This window comes from Zootoca vivipara, chromosome 2 (assembly GCF_963506605.1).
Source record: "Zootoca vivipara chromosome 2, rZooViv1.1, whole genome shotgun sequence".
Lineage (NCBI taxonomy): Eukaryota > Metazoa > Chordata > Lepidosauria > Squamata > Lacertidae > Zootoca > Zootoca vivipara.
Genome location: NC_083277.1, coordinates 97963396 through 97978438, shown reverse-complemented (window position 1 = coordinate 97978438; position 15043 = coordinate 97963396). Strand labels below are relative to the sequence as shown.

The 15043-nt window shown below is 50.4% G+C and overlaps 1 protein-coding gene across 9 annotated transcripts in view; it reads left to right on the top strand.

Moving 5' to 3' along the window:
* Window positions 1–15043, top strand: part of BAHCC1 (BAH domain and coiled-coil containing 1) — a 158782-nt gene that overhangs the window by 107568 nt on the left and 36171 nt on the right. For 8 of the 9 annotated variants that reach the window (XM_060271943.1, XM_060271948.1, XM_060271940.1 and 5 more), the window contains 4 exons: window positions 6361–6540; window positions 10618–10740; window positions 11595–13289; window positions 14558–14663. In XM_060271943.1, coding sequence (XP_060127926.1) covers window positions 6361–6540; window positions 10618–10740; window positions 11595–13289; window positions 14558–14663 — 2104 coding nt within the window. The remainder of the gene's footprint in view (window positions 1–6360; window positions 6541–10617; window positions 10741–11594; window positions 13290–14557; window positions 14664–15043) is intronic. The other variant, XM_060271945.1, reaches the window with a different exon arrangement.

Below are 15043 nucleotides of genomic sequence, written 5' to 3'. Positions count from 1 at the left end.
CAGGAAAACAAGGGGACAGCACCAAAACTACAGGTGAGGAAAGGAAGGAGGTGAAGACTCAAAATGATTTAATATAAAAAAACCAATAGGTTTAGGGTGATACTTTTTTCATGTATGAAATAATATATCTTGTCGGCGTCCTTCCTTAGGGTCATTGCGCCCCAGAAGCGAACATCTCCATTCAGTTATGGGTTTCCCCCCTTTCCTTTCCTCTCAATTATTGTATTTTTGGCTCGAAATGACTGGGAGGAGGGAGTTGCCCAGAGATGCGTTCCCAGTTCATGGGATCCAGGGGCTCCAAGCGGAGCGCGAGAGGTTTGGCTAAGGATTTGGCTGTTTGAGGAGTGGGTGGGAAACTGGAGAGGAGTTGATCAGCTGCAGAGTCAGGGGAGCAGACACTGCCAGCAGCTTGTGACTCACAGGCTGGGAAACGCTGGCAGGCGTGAGAGAGCTGAGGCAGGGGGGCTCCGTTCTCAGGGAGACGCAAGCCAAGGCGCTGCTGCACCACGGCTTCTCAGATAGGCTGGGCCTAGAAACAGGAACCGCCTCCCTCCCCGTGCCAGGACCAACTGCTCCTCTCCTCCTTTCCCATTTATCCCGTCTCCTTGGCAGCTCGGCCTGAGAGGGCAACCCTTTTGCCCTGAGATGGCTTCAGAATCTGTGGGGGCTTGGATACATGGTGGGGGTGCGGGTGGGGAAGCTTATTTTCTGCAATGCATCCTGGGTTTGTCTCAGCTGCAGAAAAGCGGGATGGGAAAGGACAGGGAACATCGAAGGGAGAAGTAGCAACCACAGCTGTCGGAAATGGCACCGATTCAGCGGAATGGGGAACTGTGGGACGCAGAATGCTGTGTGGTCTGAGGCTGTGCTGCCAAATGGGTGGAGGTGCTAGGAATGCATGGCCACTGGCTTCCTGATTTGAAATTGTAGCTGCAGATAGGGTTGCTTGTTGAAGGGGGGAGCTGCAGAGCACAAAACTCCAGAGCCGGGCTAATCAGCTGCTCGTTTTAATGCTAGGTGTGTGAAGGGACAACAAGGCGGGGAGGGGAGGAATTTGGCCAGGAGCTTCTACAAGCAGGCTGGTTGTAAGCTAATCAGCAGTTTTTCCTGTAGTCCATGTAAAGTGGGTTTGGGCATGTGCACATGTGCTCCTTGGCCCCAACCACTCTTCTGAGTTCCGAGATTGAGAGAGGTAATTAAACCTGGTACTGATTTCTTGATTTATGGATTGTTCTAGCGGTACTTCTGTGCTAGCTGTTCACTCTGGAATAACCGCATCTTGTTCACTTGCTTTTACAGAGAATCTATATTATAATGTCACCAAATCATTGCCCTCGTGTTTTCTGCCTCTTTCAGACTCTAGAAAAATAATAATCACATTTTGGGGAAAGAGCACTCGCTTAAGGTGTAGATTGTGTTAGCAATACGTATCCTGCTTTTGTTTGTAAAAAGTGTGGTTTCAACGTGTGTTTGTTATTTAAATATTCGTAATAGGCACTTCCTTATGTCAAGGTGGCTGGTAACATGCAAAATGCAATAAAACCAGACCATGAATACCCGTAAAACATAAATATAAAGGCATCAGTAAGTACTGGTTAGCTAAGAAGTGACACTCGTCTTTTAAGGGCCAGCCTAAATAGTACAGTTTTCAGAAGACATCTGAAAGAGAGCAGGGATAGTTCCTGCCAAACGTCTATTGGCAGGCAGTTCCACAGGGCAGAGCGTGCTGCAATGAAGGTTGGGCGCTTATAGTAAAGGCAAAACAAACCTAAGGGGCGTGGAGAAAGATGAGCAGTGGCCACATCAGAGAGTGGGATTCAACTAATGAGTTCCATCAGCAGAAGCCCACACAAGGACTTCGGTTCGGACAATTCCAAGAACAGTTGCAGCTGGCATACTAGCCAGAGCTTGTAAAAAAAGCGCTCTTTGGCCTCTACTGATAGAGGTGGATCAGGGAGAACCCTAGATGCCGTACATCGGGGTGGCCAACTCCCAAAAGACTGCGATCTACTCACAGAGTGAGTGATCTACCCCCTTTTGGGGGGTTCAGGTCAAAGTTGTTGAGCTTTCTTAGGAAAGAGGAAAGCCCATTTTGAGGGGGTTCGGGTCAAAGTTGTTGAGTTTTCTCAGGGAGGAGGTAAAATGTTGAGCTTTTTTTTAAGGGGAGCCACAGTTGTTCATCTTCTTTGGAGGGAGCCAATGATCTACCAGTAGATCATGATCTACCTGTTGGACATGGCTGCTGTACATGATTCTTCCAACCCTATCCAGAACAGGCAATTAACCTATCTCACAGACCTGGGAACCACCCGCCCTCAAGGCCATTTGACAGTGATATCAGGCAGATGAACCTATTGCCATGCACCTTCATCGGCACACCCTCACTCTACCTTTCCTGTCAAATTAAATACTGTAACTGGTATAAGACAAAATCATGTGTTCAGAATCTTCCCTTCTCCACCTGCATCGCTGTGTCACACCTTCTAGGATACATACACACAGGAAAAACTATGCTGCCTCCAAAAGTCTAGAAAATCAATCGCAATTCTGCATGTTAAGTTACTGCAGGATGACAATAGGAGCTACCAGCCAAACTAGAGAGACAAACTGGGCAGGCCCCTATGGTGCCAAATTTCCTTTCTCAACTGGTTTGAATGAACTCTTGTATTCCTAGGGGGGAAGCCTTCAGATCTCCACTGGGTATCTCAGACAGACATAAATACAAAGATGTTGGTGGGAAGAAATGACGGGCATTAAAATTAAGATAAGAAAGTAGTATCCCGATCAGCCCTCAGTCATCTTATGTTATTTAATGCTATTGTTGTTTTACTCAGCATAGCAATGTTGTTGTTGTTGTTTAGTCGTTTAGTCGTGTCCGACTCTTTGTGACCCCATGGACCAGAGCACGCCAGGCACTCCTGTCTTCCACTGCCTCCCGCAGTTTGGTCAAACTCATGTTCGTAGCTTCGAGAACACTGTCCAACCATCTCGTCCTCTGTCATCCCCTTCTCCTAGTGCCCTCCATCTTTCCCAACATCAAGGTCTTTCCCAAGGATTCTTCTCTTCTCATGAGGTGGCCAAAGTATTGGAGCCTCAGCTTCACGATCTGTCCTTCCAGTGAGCACTCAGGGCTGATTTCCTTAAGAATGGATAGGTTTGATAGTAAGGCACAAAATGGTGAGATGAACGTTTTAATTCAACTAGGATAGCCCTTTGGTGGTGATTCCAAGGACTGGGGTGAGGATCTGTTTTTGCTTACACGATCACAGGCGTACTCTGATCTTCCAGTGTGGAATTGGGGGTGGGGGGGTGGGGGTCACAAGTGAGCTGTGTTTCCTCTTCCAGGGTTACTTTATGACATTTAAGGCTGAGCCTGAATAGTAGGGAGATCTGCAACTCCTGCTAGAAAGAGAATTGCTTCTCACTAGTATTTCCTTCCCCGTCCTCCTTCCTGCCTGAACTCTTGTGCCTTCCCACGTTCTGGGCGATTATATATCTGCTGACCTTACAAAGCCCTCTCTACTTACTGACTACATCACCCAGCTGAGCCCTCTGAAAAAAAAATCCACATAACGCCACCTGGAAGAAATAAGAGTTCAATAGTACAGCTTTTAGATATCTGGGGTGCGGTGCGGGGTGTTGGTATGCACAAAACAACAACAAACTTCTCTGCCACTCCCATTCTTTTCCAGTACGGTATTTTAAAATTAGGTGTCACTTAATTATTTTTTTCAAACTCAATAGGAGTTTAGGGATGTTATGGGGCTTGGGCATCCCTTAGGGAAGGAAGCCCGTGGCCCTGTTGGGCAGTTCTGGATCAGGTCTGAGATTCAGAAACTCCCCAGGGATCTCATTAGTGCTCATAGGTTTGTGCTTAGCCTATGGGAGAGTCTAAAGTAATAGGCTTTTAAGGCTCCATCCTGGGCTCTCTCTCTCTCTCTCTCACGCCGACGCCGCCTACTCTGATCTGACCTAGTCTCTTCTCAATGCCATGTCCAGAAAGGGACTTCCCTAGCTAGTGATCAGGCTCCCACCCCCACCCCAGCTGTGGGGAGAGCTGCCTTGGCCCTGCCCTTGTAACCACTTCCCCACACTCATCGCTGAGGCATCCCAGTGGGATTAGCCAGGGAGCGTGGGCAGGCTTAAAGAGAGGAGTACTTCCTGCTTTTTGGCTGGATTCCTCACCAGGCACTCGCCCACGTCAAATACCTAGGGGAAATGACTAAAAGGTCTAGGACCGTTGCCCATAGATAGAGCACAGCACTATTTGCAGGCCTGGCCGGGTCGTTCATGCAGCATTGAGCTGCCATCTTTTCTGGTAAGGTTCCCCCTTCACCTTTGAGCAACTGTTTCACAGGCAGATATTTGGTGGGTGAAGCTTTTCCCATTGATGAATTTGAAACCCGGCCAGAAAACACACACACGCACACACACGAGACATTTTAGTATCTGTAGAGCTGGATAAGCCCTTGTAGTGAGTGCCTGGGAAGCGGGAAAAACAAAGTAGGGGAACAGGCTTACAAACATTCTGCATCGAGGAGTTTCCATTGTTAGCTCAAGTCTTTTGCCCTAGCAGGGGCTGGAGCAGTAGCCCCCCCCCCCCGAAAAAGCCAGCCACCTTCAAGAGCTGCTATTACACCTGCATAGCTGTTCTGCCATCTTACAGGCAGATACAGTCATGATCAGTAAATACAAGGAGTCCCAAGTCTCAGCCATGGATTAAGAGTATTTCCTAAATAAACTGTTCTAGAGTCAGTTCTGGCAAGAAATCACAGGCTGGCCTGTGCAATAACACTGTGCATTGTCTAGGTGTGTGAGTAATGTAATGCAGGTGTACATGAAATCATCTGCTCCCTTCCATGAACTGTGTTCCACTACCCTCAGGTGCCTAGCTGATGTGCCAATAGCTGCATTTAAGGTTTGCTACACTGGGGAAGTGTGACCCAGGTGGCGCTGTGGGTTAAACCACAGAGCCTAGAGCTTGCCGATCAGAAGGTCGTCGGTTCGAATCCCCGTGACGGGGTGAGCTCCCGTTGCTCGGTCCCAGCTCCTGCCAACCTAGCAGTTTGAAAGCACGTCAAAGTGCAAGTAGATAAACAGGGACCGCTACAGTGGGAAGGTAAACGGCGTTTCCGTGTGCTGCTCTGGTTCGCCAGAAGCGGCTTCGTCATGCTGGCCACATGACCTGGAAGCTGTACGCCGACTCCCTCGGCCAATAATGCGAGATGAGCACCGCAACCCCAGAGTCGGTCACGACTGGACCTAATGGTCCTTTACCTTTACCTTTACACTGGGGAAGTAGGTTTGGGATGTGTCTCCACAGGTATTGCAAAATGAGGCAGGGTCCTCTTTCCAGTGGTTTGGAGGCCCAGTTGCAATGAACTTGATTGCCTAGGGAGTGATTGACTCAAAATGTAGGAGGAATGCAGTGTTTCACAGGAACTGTGAGCAGGTTTGCACTCTGTACAGTAAGCAATTTTGAATACTTCTTTCTGGAGAACTTGCATCCATCCGGTTCATTTCCCTATGGTTAATTCTCCCTTCCTGGAGACATTCTGGACATGGAAATGGAGCAGCTCAATATGCTGTGTCTGGGTTGTTTTCCTTTGATGGTTCTGCAGGGCTGGTACATTTGCGTAGAAGCTGCTAGTGTTGAGCTGATGTATGAATGCTGACAAGGTCACAGGCTTGTACAGTATACTAAAGGGTTCTGTATATGTGCCAGCTACTACCCAGGTTTCAAGGCCTAGTGACACATTTACCCACAGTCATTTGTTTCCTGATAAGTTTGTAGATGCACAACTATTAGTCGCAATGGATGCTCCCAGCCTTTCCTTTCCTTGCTTGCATGCATCTAGGTACCATGCTCAGGAGATGCATCCATATTCAATGGGGATTCACATCAATACCAACTCCTTCCTCGGAGTAGACAGCAGGCAGATGATATTTGCCCACCAGAGCTTGCCAGATCGAGTGGGAAACTGTGTTTTTGCATCCAGGCACTGCGTGTAAAAGCATGTAGGTGGGCCTTCACATCTGCTGGAAGTGTTTTCTTTCCTCCTCAATCCCAGTTCCTGGGACAAACATTTCAATGAACTAGAATTTTTATTAGATTAGGATGAGCTAGGCCTAAGCAAAAGTATGTACGGTGCTATTGCATAAATGTTGCTTTCAGATTAGTGCTTGGGTATTTTATTTGTAAAGTAGCACACTGTACCATGAGCCTATGGACAGGATGACAAACTGAGAACTAAATAATTGCCACTGTAGAAAGCTTGCTGGTCTTCATGCTGTCCATCCATATGCCGACACTCTTTTCTTTTTCCTCCCTCTCCTCTCTTTTTTTTTGTGTGCATCTAGCAGGAAGTGGGTTGATGGGAAACTCACCTGCCTCGTCTTTTATGGGCAGCTTCCTCAGCAGCAGCTTGGGCTCAGCAGCACCGCCACATCCCACAGGCCCGGCGTCATCCCCATCAGAACCAGCCTTCCGCGGCCCCCACTCCGGCACTTCCCAGATTTGGTTCTCACACTCCCATGAAGGTAAAGGGGTTTGGTGGAATTACTCAACGCTGCCTTGGTGGACTATCCAGAAGCACATGAAAAAAAAGGGGAGCGGCGCTTCTCGATTCCTATAAATCTCTCAGTCCTGCCTGTATTCTATATGTGCACAAAATTAAGTTGCAAATAATAAATCCAAGAGAGCTGGAATTCTGTGCTTTGACTGCTCACATTCTGCTAACGGAATAAATTATGAAAACCAATGCGTACATATAAATGTCCGTAATTCGCATTTCAGTGCTGTCTCTCTATGTAGATGGCATCTTCAAAAATGCTAGTTTTGTGACGGCAGAACAAGATGAATTGGTACAGTGGCATACATGGGAAGTGCGAAAAGAGGGAGAGATAGGCATGCAAGTATATGCATCTTTTGGGATTGTGCAGACTCTTGCATTTGCTGCCCAACCAGCCATATTGTCACAACCAGAAGGACTAGTAAAATGACTTTGAAATAAAAAGAAAAGAAGACCAGTATTTTGGGCCAGGCACCAGGCATCCATAGAATATTTTGTGCGTGCCAAATTGCAGAAGATACATGACCTTGTTTAGGGAGGTCCCAGCATTTGTGGAAGAGAATTGGCCTCATTAATGTTGACTCGAGGTTAATTCCGTATCGTTCCATGCCCCGTTCCTAGGAAGGAGCGGGAATAAAGTGTCCGGAAGGAACATTCTAGCCCAGGGACCAGGCCTATCTACTCACCGTTCCTTGAAGCTCTTGCTGCCTAGTTGTAACTCCTTAAATGACAGTTGGGGAACCTGCCACCTCCTCAAGATGTTGCTGGACTCCAGCTCCCTTCATCCCCAGCCAGCATGGTCATTGGTCAGGGATGATGGGAGCTACATTTAAACAACATCTGGTGGTCCAAAAGTCCCCCGTCCCTTGTTTAAACTGTCCTGTCGTGGAAACCCAGAGGTGGGGCCTTCCCCTTGTATATATGCTGGCAGGGTGTTGGAGAGGAAGAGGGATAAATAAGCAGGAGGGAACAATGGGGGTTGTTTGCATTTTCTCCTCACTAGTGAGCTAGCATTTTCCTTCTTTTTAGCTGTAGGAATTCCCCTAAGATTTCCCAACTGGCCCCTACTCCCTTCCGTTTTTTTTTTAATTGAAAAAAGGAGGAGGAACTTGGGAAATACTTTTAAGAATGTACTTGCTGCAGTGGGGTTCCAAGCTTTGCTGCCCCTCACTCCCACCAAACCACCTCTTATCCTGGCCCCAAAATCCCCAGGCAATGCTCCCAGTCTCCCTCTCCAGTTATTCTGTCCTTCCAGCCTTAGCTTGTTGATGGAAGAAGAAGAAAGTCCCGCCTTTGTGTTTCATGTGTGACCCACAGCCTCCCCCCCAGGGGGGGGGGAAAGAACCTGTGTCCCCCGTTCTGCAGCCTCCTCTGCTCCCAAACCACAGGTCTTCCTTGAACGCCCTCCCTCCTTGCCTCGGTCCCATTCCTGGCCGCCCCAGCCGTGCTGCGATGCTTGTCCCAACTCCAGCTACCCTAGCCCTTCGCAGCGTGCTTTCTTCGCTTCTCCCTCTGTGTCTCCCGCGGTGACTCGCTCTCGCTGATCCCTTCCCCCAACATCCTCCCCTCCGTGCGAGATGCAGAAAGTTCAAGTGTGAGCGGCAAGGTGCTGCTGGCACGGTGCCCTGGCAGCCAGCCCGACTGCTAGTTTGAACGGCTGCCAGCTGGCTTCCGGCATGCCGGGGCTGCTGGGGGGGGGTTGGGGTGCAGGCAATGCTCTCGGCATCATGCTGACGGGCGGCCTGTCCGGGGATGGGGGTGGGGCAGCGGGGTTGAAAGTGCTGGTGTGTGGCTGACTGGGGAGATTAACTTGGGCAGACAGAGAGAGGAATAAAGAGAGAGTTGGCTGCCTCCTCCTCCTAGAGTGGAGTCAAACAGACAACGGCGACGCTCAGACAAGGGTGCAGGTTAGGGTGGGGGCCGTTGGTGGCTTGGCCTGACGTGCTGCACGTAGTGATTGCCACTGCTCGGATCCTAGCCCTGGGAAGCTGTGAGTCACCAACGAAAGGAGTGTGGAAAAACTTTTCCTTGGGACTCGGCTGTGTACAGTGTCTGAGGAGATGTCTATTGGGATTATTATTAGTCTCATTATTATTAGTCATCTCTATAAATTGCAGGCATGTGTGTGTGTGTGTGTGTGTGTGCGCGCGCGCACTCTTAGTAATGCAAAGTCTTTTCCTTTCTAATTTTCAGGACGACAGCCACATACCTATTAATATAGTTCAACATACAAGAAAGAAAGAAAGAAAGTGAAATACTATCTAGCTCAGTGTTTCCCAAAACTCAGGTCACCAGCAGTTTTTGAACTACAATTCCCATCATCCCTGACCATCAGTCCTGCTAGCTTGGGGTGATGGGAGTTGTTGTCCGGAAACAGCTGGAGACCGAAGTTTGGGAAACGCTGGTCTAGCTGAATGCATGCATCTATCACCCCCCCGAATTAATAAAGTAAATGGCACTTTACTTTTTAAGTGATACTTCTAGTTTTCTTCCCTCAAAGCATACAAAAACTTTGTTATTGCGTCCGCCAGTTTAGTCTTACCAATATTAAACACCCATCTTTTGGGCTAATCCTACAAATTGGTTTCCTTACTCTGAATTGTAGCAAGAGGCAGTTTCAGTTTCCAAAGTGCTTATAGTAGCAAGCATTCCTGTATTCTCTCCCAAATCTCTAGTTTGGTTTTAGTTTTGCTTTTTGCTTTTTTAAAATGCACATTGCCGTTCCATCTTCGCAATATTAGTGAGATGTGTCACCCCTGATTGCTCTCATTTTACGGAGGAGGGAGCTGAGGTTAACTTGCACAGAGTTGAGGTATTTATCTGAAGTCACTGCAGGCGAAGTCTCTGGAGGAGCCAGGAACTGGGCCCACGTCCCCCTGAGCATTAACATCCAAAACCCAGAGCTAGTGTTTGTCAAGGCTGCAACTGGCAGTTCACCTTGGTGCCCATCAAAAACGCTTGGCTCTCCCCTGCCTTCCTTCCCAAGTAAAATCCTTAGCTGCAGCATTTGACACCTTGACCCAGACACAGACTGGCAGGAAGCCAGGAGGATACAATCCTAGTAAAGGTTGTAAAGTCAGTGGCTGTGTTTATTTCATGCCTCTCTGGTAACTGCTGCACAGGAATGGATTCAGGTGCATATGATAGCTCCAGGTTCTTTAAGATCTGGGCTATTCAAGTTAATATTTAAAGAAGTTTCTAGCCTGCAGAGAGACCCCCTCAGTGTGGGCCTGAGAGAAGGAGCCGGAGCATGTATTTTCAATCCCTTCAGCAACTCTGCCCATTTGCCCCTGACAGCATATTCACTTACTCATTGCCCGACCCCACCGGCACATTTCCTCCTCTACCAATCCCATTTATCCATTCTCTCTGTTGTTGTTTAGTCGTTTAGTCGTGTCCGACTCTTCGTGACCCCATGGACCATAGCACGCCAGGCACTCCTGTCTTGCACTGCCTCCCGCACTCTATCGGTTCTCAAAGCATTATTATTATTATTATTATTATTAATTATTATTAATTTATTGGTAAAGCTGAAACCGTGATGTGGAATAAATTATTGCAAATAAATGTAGAGGTGCTTGATTTCCATAATTAGTGCTAAGTTTAGTGAAGAATCCAGTGATTCATCAGGATTTTCTTGTGCATATGCTATAGGGTGTTTTCATTCCCCCAAACTGCCTTTGTTTCATGTCATCTCCCTTGCCAAAGTGTCCCTTGGGAGCTGCTTCTGCCAGCCTAGCACCAGAGGAGTTTTCTGCTGTGGTACCAACAATTTTGGACTAACTTTCTATCCACCCCTTGCTGTTTGAAAGCCAGATATTTCCCAACACTGAGCACCGGGTGGTTATTTGTAACTGCCTTAATAAAAATCTGCCTTAACAAATGTTTTGAATATCTTTTCCCCACCTACCCATCACTGGCAGTCTACTTTTGACATTTATTTACATAGAGACAGATCAGACTTAAGGGCCCAAGCCAGGGACTTGACTACATGACCACTGCGTTGTGATGCCAGCATTTCATTCCTCGCTGCCTCTTGTTTTAGCTCCAGGTTACCCGAGGTTCTCCGGGAGCTTAGCATCCACTTTTCTTCCCATGAGCCACTTGGATCACCATGGAAACAGCAACGTCCTGTATGGCCAGCACCGTTTCTATGAAAGCCAGAAAGGCAAGTGTTGAGTCATGGTTGGGATTTGGAGGGAAACGTGCAGCTACGCCCTTCTAAAGGGGTAGAAGAACCACTACGAAGTCCGGCACCTGATCAAGGCCACACATTTGGGAGGCAGTTGCATGGAGAGGGAAGGGAATAAGGAGTTGGGTTTCTCTGCGACTGAAGGGTACCCGAGGCCAATGCCCCCATCCCAGCACAACATCTAGGTGGCCCCAGACCCCCACCGCTTTAATCTCTGCCTTGCAAGTGGCACAATTCCTAAAAGAGAGCTATTACAGCATGCAGGCGGGAGGGGCTAGAACCTTTAGACTTGCTTGGGCAACAAGACATGGTGGATATTATTATTATTATTATTATTATTATTATTATTATTATTATTATTATACCACCGCCCTATACCCGCAGGTCTCAGGACGGTTCACAACATAAAATCACAATATGAAAAACACAAAGCACACAATAAAAATAAGAACCCAATAAAACCCTCCCCGCCCCAACACATTTTAAAAGCAAAATAAAAAAATTCCTTCAGTAGCACCTTAAAGACCAACTACTAAGTTTTTATTTTGGTATGAGCTTTCGTGTGCATGCACACTTCATCAGATACACTGAAACAGAAGCGTATCTGATGAAGTGTGCATGCACACGAAAGCTCATACCAAAATAAAAACTTAGTTGGTCTTTAAGGTGCTACTGTAGGAATTTTTTTTATTTTGTTTCGACTCAGACCAACACGGCTACCTACCTGTAACATTTTAAAAGGGCATTGGATGTCAATCAATATTTGTAGGGGAGGAAGAGATGGGGTATTTGCCCGAGACGCTTCCTAACCACTTTCCCTCTTTCTCCAGACAATTTCTACCTGCGGAACCTACCGGCTCAGCCCACCCTACTGTCAGCCAATCACAACTTCCCCAGCATTGCCCGGGCTGCACCGGGGCACCCCATCGGCTCCTGCAGCCGGGACCGGGAGGCCGGCCACGGGCAAAAGTGCCACAAGGACTATGAGCGCTTTGTGCTGTCCAAGGGGGACAAAGGGGCCAAGGGCGAGGGGAAGGACCGGCTGGCCGAGGAGGAGGCGGCCAAGGAGCGGCACAAGCTGGTGATGCCCATGACGCCCGAGGGAAACTGCAAGGAAGGGGCTCCCCAGCGGGGCTCCTGCGACAACCGCCCCAAGCACCTGCCCTCCTGCCTGCTGAGCTCCAAGGTGCTGAATGGCGACTCTGGCAAAGCCGTGCTGCCCAGCTGCGGCGGGGGCATCCTGCCACGCCACGCGGGAGCCCAGAGCCGCTGTGCCAAGGACCTCGGCCACCACGAGCCCCCCCAGTCCTACAGCGAGTGCCTGGAGCGGCGTCAGATGCTGCACCACTCGGTTTCCTACACCGTCCCGTCAAGCCTGCCCACCGGGCCCCCAGCCTTGAGCACGACCGCGGGCAGTTTCCCCTGCCTGCAGCTCCACTCCAGCCCCGACGGGATGTGCCCCCTGCAGGATAAGGCCGGCCGGGAGCTGCGGATCAGCGGAGCCACCTTTGTGCCTTCCGTAGGCCACTTGGCTGACAAGAGCCGCTCCTTCCAGGTGCCCTCCGAGCCCTGCGAGGGGAAGGAGCGTCCCCACGACATGGGCCCCGAGCACCCACCCCCTTACGGGAACCACCCCTTTTCTCACCTCAAGGTGGAGGGCAAAGCCGAGCGGCGGCTGGACTGGCCGCAGAATTCCAACGCGGCCCGCCTCAAAGGCCTGGAGTACCTGAACAGCACGGGCTCCGACGGCCATTTTGGGAGCTTAACCCACCAGCCTAAAGGCGGGCACTTTGAGATGGTGCCCCCTCAGGACTGCGCGCGGCCTAGCCCTCAGGAGACGCTGTGCAAACTCAGCCAGTCCTGCTGCACTTTAGACAAGGCCCCCAAGGAGCCGCCAACGCACGGCAGCCAGAAAGTGGCCCGCATCCGCCACCAACAGCACTTGCAGACGGAGATGGAGCAGGCCGGGGCCCACGCGGAGTCCAAGCGCAAGTCCATGGAGCTCAGCTCTCTGGGCTACAACGGGCCGCACCTGCCGCCGTGGCCGGTGCAGGGCCAGGGCCCTCCTCCTTTGCCCATGATGGAGGAGAGGAAAAGCTCCTACCTAGACCCTTTCAGCAGCAGCCTCCAGCAGGCTGCGCTCATGACTCAGGGCTCGGTGCTCACCCAGGAAATGCAGGCGCCGCCCGACGACGTGTCGGCCATGAAGAACCTGCTGAAGTACAGCAACCAAGCACTTATCGTGGGGCAGAAAGCTCCTTTCGTGGGACTAGGCAGCATCAAGGGCAGCTGCGCCCACCAGGACGGGGGCAAGTTCCTGGGCAACAAGGGCCAGCAGGAGATGGAGCGCCCAGACTGCGCCCGCAGCAGGGAACACGAGCTGGGACATGGGGATGGCGAAGTGCGCCAGCCTCCCGTGGGCATCGCCGTAGCTGTGGCTCGCCAGAAGGATACGCTTAGCCGGCCCGAACCGGCCTACGGCTCCAGCTCCAGTCGGCAGAGCAGGGCTGCCATGGGGCTCAAAGGTAAGGGGGGGGCAACTGCAACAAAGTCCTTGTTTGGGGGACAGAGCCACTGGCCCCTCCCCAACATTACTCTGCCTCTGACGTCTACAAACCTGCATCGCAGATGCCTACATGCATATAACCACTAAACTAGGGCTCCCCAGCCTTTTGGGGTTGATGGGCACATTTGCAAACTCTGGTCAGCAATACTCACATGCCCATGTGTGCAATCACAGCCCAGCAAACACCACACCCTGTTCTTTGGGTCTCGGTAGAATGCTTCTTTCAAACCTATTTTCAGTGGGGGGGGAACCCTGTGGGTGCATGCACTCCCTCAGGCAGCACCTTGGGGGATCCTGAGCAGTTGGGAATGCACACCCGTTCAGTTCCCTGGCATAGACAACTGCACTCCCCAGCATGTAGGCCCTACATGGATCTGGGTCGGTTAATTGGGAGAGATGCAACGCCATTGGCTTCCCACCTTGCGCCATTCCCGGACTTGCCACCCACACACTACTATTCCTGATTTGGCTGCTAAGTTATTGGAATTCCATTGTCTACCCATCTGCATTTGATTTATCTCAAACACAGGATTTTCTGATAAGCAGTCTAGTGAGATTCCTATCTGTTTAATTTTTTACATCCGGTCTATAACGCAGCCGCAACCGGAACTGAAACGTTGCAGCTACACTTTTGTGACCAGAAGTCTTTGGTTAGTTTCGAGGCGTAGGGCAGCATAGGGACACAATTTGGTATGCCAGATTTTTATTGAAGGGAAACTGATTTTGAAGTCTTTGCGTGGCCTGATTGAAGGCATTTATCCAAACTGGGATCCCGTATAGTAGGGTAGCTGCTCTCAATGTATGGGTGGCCAGGGGCAGGACTAGGGAGCTGTGCCATGCTGGATGTGGGGCCATGCCGCCCCTTCCACATGCAGAGAAAGGGAAGGGGCTTCAGCCTATAGGCTTCTGTTAACCAGACCATGGCCTTGCTCTCCCTCCTATCCGAGAACTCTCATTCCAGACTTGCAGCCCCTGGCACTTGAGCTGCAAGCTCACTCTTATAATTCCATGCCGAGTTCTTCAAAAGGGGCCTGTGCCCCATCCCAACTGGAGTGGGAGATGGAATGCAGAAGTGGTGTGCTGCTGTGACCTTCCTTTCTCCTGCCTCCTGCTCCTTTGCTTCCTGCCCCTGCTTGTGACGCCAGGAGGAAAGATGCCAGCCCTTGGGGAAGTCCTGCCAGAAGGTGATAGCTAATCTTGCCTTTTCCGTTTTTCTTTCCCTGCAAGCTGGCGCGGCGCGGCCTGTGCATGTCATTGACCTGGATGCCGAAGAGGAACGGAACCGGTTGTGTGAGGAGCGCCTGGGGCTTGCTGGGAGAGATCTCTTGATCCAGTAAGGGCGATTTATGGTGCTTTATGGTTAGGCTGGAGAGGCTTTCAGAAGGCCCACCTGCATCTTGGAAGCGCAGTTTTGTTGCTGGCTGCCTTACATCTGAGGGCAGGAACAACCAACTTTGTATTGATCTCTAAGCCACTCTGGGCTGGCACCAGGCTTGAATGGGCCCTGTTAGCAGTACGCCCTTGCCTTGCATCAACATGGGCCCCTGTCTGGGCCAAATGTTGCCAGCTCCCCTCCAGAGTCCCTGCTGCTGCTGCTGCTGCTGGCACTTTCCCTTACCTCCTCCCAGCAGAGGTCTTTATTGGTAGCGGTGCATATTACGCTTCCCGGGAGTGAGAGGCGAGCACTGGCTTGGCGTTCTTCTGTGGCAGCGG